Raw genomic sequence first — 5885 nt, 5'->3', positions numbered from 1 at the left:
CTCTTACTTTCTCTCTTCTCCTTTGGGATCCCCATAATGAGAATATTGGTCTACTTAATGATTTCCTATAAGTCCTTTATGCTGCATGCTCTCTTTTTCATTCTTTTTTTGTTTTTACTCCTGTTTAGATGAATCCCAGTGTCCTGTCTTTGAGTTCACTTATCCTTTCTTTTGCTTGATGTAGTCTGGTATTGAACCTCTCTTGAATTTTTCAGTTTAGTTTTTGTATTCTTTAGCTCTATGATTTATCTTTAGTACTTTCTTTTTTGTTGAACTTTCACTGTGTTCATTTATGGTTCTCCTAACATTGGTAAGCATATTTATAAGCATTATTTTGAACTCTTTATCAGATAAATCACTTAACTCCATTTCTTTACCACATTCTTTTTATCCATTCATCTGTTGATGGACATCTGGGCTCTTTCTACAGTTTGGCTATTGTGGACACTGCTGCTATAAATATTGGGGTGCATGCACCCCTTTGAATCACTATGTTTGTATCCTTTTGATAAATACCCAATAGTGCAGTTGCTGGGTCATACGGTAGCTCTATTTTTAACTTTTTTGAGGAAGCTCCATACTGTTTTCCAGAGTGTCTGCACCAGTTTGTATTTCTACCAACAGTTTAAAAGGGTTCCCCTTTCTCCACATCCTCACCAACATCTGTTGTTTCCTGAGTTGTTAATTTTAGCCATTCTGACCAGTGTGAGGTGGTATATCATTGTGGTTTTGATTTATATTTCCTTGATATTGAGTGATACTGAGCATTTTTTCATCTGTCTGTTAGCTGTTTGTATGTCTTCTTTGGAGAAATGTCTGTTCATGCCTTCTGCCCAAACATTTAATCCACTCAGGGCAATGAGACTATCTCTTTGCCTAAAGCCAAACTATTGGTAACTGGTATAATAGGCCCTTCAAACTAAGTCTTTACACTTCAAATCCAATACTATGCTATATTGTAATGTTTCTCATGGGATAAGGCTTAAGGGATGATTACTGACTTGTTCCCAGCAATCCTTTTGGAAACTGGTACAACTGAAGCTATACCAATCCCATTGAGGTTTGCACCAGAGCCTCTCTTATTTCTGACCACCAACTTCTCCATCCATAGTCTCTTCATGGCATTTTTCACTTCCATATTTCTCAGGGTATAGATCAGAGGGTTTAACATGGGTGTGATGATGGTATAAAACACAGCCACCATCTTGTCCTCAGTAAAAGTGGTGGAAGGCCTTAGGTAGATGAAGAGGCAGGGGACAAAAAACAAGATCACCACTATGATGTGAGAAGCACATGTGGACAGGGCCTTACGCCTCCCTTCTGATGAACGGGTCTTAAAGGAAAGCAAGATGACAATGTAAGAGCCAACAAGAATGACAAAACAGCTCAGTGAAATCATACCACTGTTTGCTATCACAATGAGTCCCACAACTTTTGTGTCTGTGCAAGCCAGCTTCAGTAAAGGGTGGACATCACAGAAGTAGTGGTCAATTAGGTTAGGGCCACAGAAAGGCAGTTGTACAGTGAGGATGGTCTGGATAAAGGAATGCACAAACCCTCCTAACCAACAAGTTACCACCAGTATGGAGCAGACCTTCCGGTCCATGATGGTCATGTAGCGTAGAGGCTTACAGATAGCCACATACCTGTCATAGGCCATCACTGTGAGAATGAAGATCTCTGTGCAGCCAAATAGATGGCAGAAAAAGAGCTGGGCCATACAACCAACAAAGGAGATGCTCTTGACTTTGGCTTGGGAATCAATAATCAGCTTGGGGGCTGTAACAGAGGAATAGCAGATGTCCACAAATGATAGGAAGCTAAGGAAAAAGTACATGGGAGAGTTGAGATTTGGACTCCTTTGAATAGTCATTATAATGAGAAAATTTCCAGTCATGAGTATCATATAAAAGAATAAGAACAAAAAGAAGCATAGTTGTTGCACTTTCTCATTTTGGGAAAGACCCATGAAGATAAACTCAGTAACATTATTTTCCATGGAACCTGGGAAGTTCACAAGAGTAAACACAATGTAACATTATCTATAGGAAGAAAATGGAAGGAAAATTGGATTTGGAAACATGGTACCACAACATTGTTATTTAAAAAAATTATTCTCAAAATGTCTCACTTAAGGTATTGGTTTGGGGAAAGCCTATTTCTTAAAATTACCAGAGATGGGGGAGTGAGTGAGGGGGGAGAGAGACAGAGAGAGAGAGAGAGAGAGAGAGAGAGAGAGAGAGAGAGAAAGGGAAAAAAAGGTCTAATAGGCTTTAACCAGTTTTAGGAATGAAGTCTAGGCTCTCTTCTTAAGTATCAGTTGTCTGAATCATCATTGCTCCAGAATTTAAATTAAATCTGTTAAATCAAGGTTCCAAGTGGTAATCTCTAGTCTCTTTACTTGAAGATGCTTTTCATCCATTTTCCGGTTGATGTATGTAATCTACAAAAGGAAGCACACACACATCCATACACACATATTTGTGGTCATAAGTATGTAAGTCTTAAAACGTGCACTTTGAGTCAAACCTAGGATGTAACTAGCCTTTTTATGAAACCCGTTGGCCTCCCAAATTCCTGACAGCCTGACTGGCTTTGTCATATTTTAGATTATTCCAGGACTTCACTCTTTGTCCCTTCTTATATGTCTAAAAGTTGGGAAACATGCATAGAGGCTTCATAAAAAGGGACTACCATCTGCAAGATGCTTAAGACTTCAGATGCTAGTTGACATTAGTTGTTAAAAAGTATGTGGAGAAAATAAGTCTTGAGTAGGTTTAGATCTTTTATTTTTATTTTTTAAAAAGACTTTATTTATTCATGAGAGACACACAGAGAGAGGCAGAGACATAGGTAGAGGGAGAAGCAGGCTCCATGCAGGTAGCCCAATGTGGGACTTGATTCCGGAACTCCGGGATCACACCCTGAGCCAAAGGCAGACACTCAACTGCTGAGCCACCCAGGCATCCCGGTTTAGATCTTTTAAATATTAACAATGACCACCTGTGAGTTCTGGGGCAAGTTATTTACATTGATAGAGACCCAGTTTCTCTGGCCATTGATAAACTGAGCACTAGGGTCTACATGAACAACAGGGTCTCCTCCACTTAGCTTTATGTCATGGACTTTGGGATGACCATTTCAATACAGTGAATCATTGTTATTGAATGTAATTTCTTTGTTTCATTGCCTGTATATTCTTTTGAACCAAAAGATGTGTGAAGGTGGGAGACAGTGTGTATCTTTATCTTTGTATTGCCTGAATACAAATACTACTTCATTAGTTTGACAATTCATTTAAATCTTGATTTCTTTATCCTTCAAATGGAAACACTCCTGACTACTTCAAAGGGTTATTTTATATACCAAACCTAGCCCAGCATATGGTAAGCACCCACTGAACTATGCCCTTTCATTTTCCAACTAGATTACCGCACTTAACACATTTTATAACAAAAAATTTCAAACATATACAAAAATGGAGATGATAGTAGCATAAGCTCTCATATATTGATTACTCAGATTAAAAATGATCAATGTTTTACTACATTTGTGTCATCCATCCCTTTTTTCATTTTTTTTTTGCCAGAGTATTTTAATGCAATTCCCAGTCACTATGCCATTTCAACCCCTCAAGCTTCATTCAGTATTTCTGAGAATTTTTTTTATATGAACAAAAAGCGTGGTCACATCTAACAAAATTACTAGGAGTTTCTTGTTAATCAACCCATTCCTGGTTTGCTGGAGCCGTATTTTGTTCCCATCTCTCCTTACAGTGCTTAGTTGAGTGCTTACGATGTCTGCTCCATATACTAGGGTAGTTCACTGTGGTTATTGTGCCCTTGAAATGTGGGTAGTGGGACTAAGAAACTGAAGTCTCAATTTTATTTAAATTTAAATTAAAAAAACTAAAGCAATGTAAATATTTTGATATAATAAAATTTTGGATATATTTGGTTAAATAAAATATTAAATATTATTAAAATTAGCTCTACCTATTTGTTTTGCTCTTTTATGTGGCTACCAAAACATTTAAAATGATAGTGTGGCTTATATAATGTTTCTATCACACACTGCAGTACTGGGGATTAGGCTCAGGTCTAAATGCTTAATCATACTAATTTGTTTCTTGTAATTATATGAAGCACGTAGAATTATTCCCATTATTCACATAAAGGATAAAACTCAGACAGGCAAACTAACTTTATCTATAGTTGTGTAGCTAGTCATTGATGAAACACAGATTCAACCTTGATACATTCTCTTAGCCTGAACTACTTTATATCATAAAATTGTGATTTCCATTGTAATTTATTTAAGAAATATTGATCATAGCTTTGGGATCTTCTTCATTATTTTAATATTTCTGGGATATGAATTTCTATTTTAATTAACCCCAAACAAAACTTAATTAACCAAGATAGACACCAGTAAGTTAGTGGAGTCCTGATGTCTGTGTTCCTGGAAGACCCATTGGCCTTATTACTGAATAGTAGTTTCTGCTATAGGCTAGGCACAAGCTCAGAAAATGGAGCAGATTGTGGAAAAACATATTCAAACTCTACCATTTCTCTTGCCAGAGTCTGGGACTCAGTAGGATCCTTTGTCTCACTGTCCCTCCCACACTGTCATCCTGCTATGTGGCGCTGGGCCTAGACATGGATTAATCCACAAACTGGAATACGTTAGTATCTTTTAACCTGTAGTAGGACAAGGATGGATGCAAAATCTAATTGATGAGGGTTTAGGCTTAACCAAATACTAAATTTCAATGAATGATTATATGCTGACTCACTGAAAAAAATTTGTTCACAGATATTTCTTGAAAGAGGTGGCTTTCTAAAAGTCCTCAGTAGAGACATTTCCTGACCCTTTTAGATGTCCTCTGTTTATTTCTATCATAATATTTAAAATCTCTGGCTTTTAGATTACTTGTGTGACTCCTTCAATATATTGCATGTCACTTAAATGCAGAGACTATTCCTTAAGACTTGACCATGGGCTGGGCATATATGTTAGGTATTCAGTAAACTTTGTAGGAAGGAGAGAAAGAGGGAGAAAGGAGACAAGTTACTAGTTTATAAATCTTTCTAGATGGTCTGGCTTCAGACTACCTATTGTCTAGCATAAAATACTGGTTAAAAGCACAAACTCCCATCACATGGAGCTTATTTTTCAACCCCCAGGCACACTGGTGCCAGCTACCAAGTAAGTTTAGCTATTTAATCATTGTCCTCATCTGTAAAAGAGGGATAGTTTCTGCCTCATAGAATTGGTGTGAGAATTAAAATAGCAAATGCATATATAGCTTAAGCATAGTGCCTGATCCAGAAGAAACGTTAGCTATTCTAATCTGCACATCATAGATAAGGGAAATACAAAGTAAAGAAGAAAGGTGATAAAAGGGATTTTACTTACCTGGAGGGTATGAAGCTCTTCCTTCCCGTCATTTCCTACTTCTGAGTCCTATGAATCCTCTACTCAGTTATAACCCCTTCAAACACCATTCCTAATTCCAATGTCTTAGATTTCTGTAGTCAATGCATGTATGTTTTTTTTAAAAAAGTAGTTGGTTCCCCATTTATTCCTTAGAATTGCTGCTTGGGTCATAAAGCAAAGTTATTTGTTTTGGAAGCTGAAGCAAACCTAAGTTTACATCAAGGTTTTGGCAGATACTCCGTAAACGGCAAAGACAGAAGGTAAGTATGATAGAAATATGTCACTCTGGAGACCATCCTGAAGATTTCACTTACTCTTTCCCTGAGATTCAGAGCTGTCTTCCAGCTTAGTGTACATTGAGTCAGAGGTTCTTTCAAATCCAAACTCTATGGCTTGAGAAGGACAAAGAAGGGCACCCTGATACCCAGAGGATACTGTGTTTTGCG

The 5885-nt window shown here is 37.4% G+C and overlaps 1 protein-coding gene across 1 annotated transcript; it reads right to left on the bottom strand.

The window, feature by feature from the left end:
* Positions 1 to 982: 982 nt before the first annotated feature.
* On the bottom strand, positions 983 to 1999 carry LOC129503159 (olfactory receptor 4S2-like). Its single transcript, XM_055315131.1, has one exon. It carries the CDS (start codon positions 1997 to 1999, stop codon positions 983 to 985), a length of 1017 nt encoding a protein of 338 aa, XP_055171106.1.
* Between the last annotated feature and the right edge of the window lie 3886 nt (positions 2000 to 5885).

The sequence above is a fragment of the Nyctereutes procyonoides genome, unplaced genomic scaffold (assembly GCF_905146905.1).
Source record: "Nyctereutes procyonoides isolate TBG_1078 unplaced genomic scaffold, NYPRO_anot_genome, whole genome shotgun sequence".
NCBI lineage: Eukaryota > Metazoa > Chordata > Mammalia > Carnivora > Canidae > Nyctereutes > Nyctereutes procyonoides.
The sequence above is the reverse complement of the archived record's forward strand: the minus strand, read 5'-3'. Positions and strand labels throughout refer to the sequence as shown.

What these genes read in the sequence shown, in the direction of transcription:
- LOC129503159 (XM_055315131.1), bottom strand. Translation starts at nt 1,999, where the DNA reads ATGGAAAATAATGTTACTGAGTTTATCTTCATGGGTCTTTCCCAAAAT.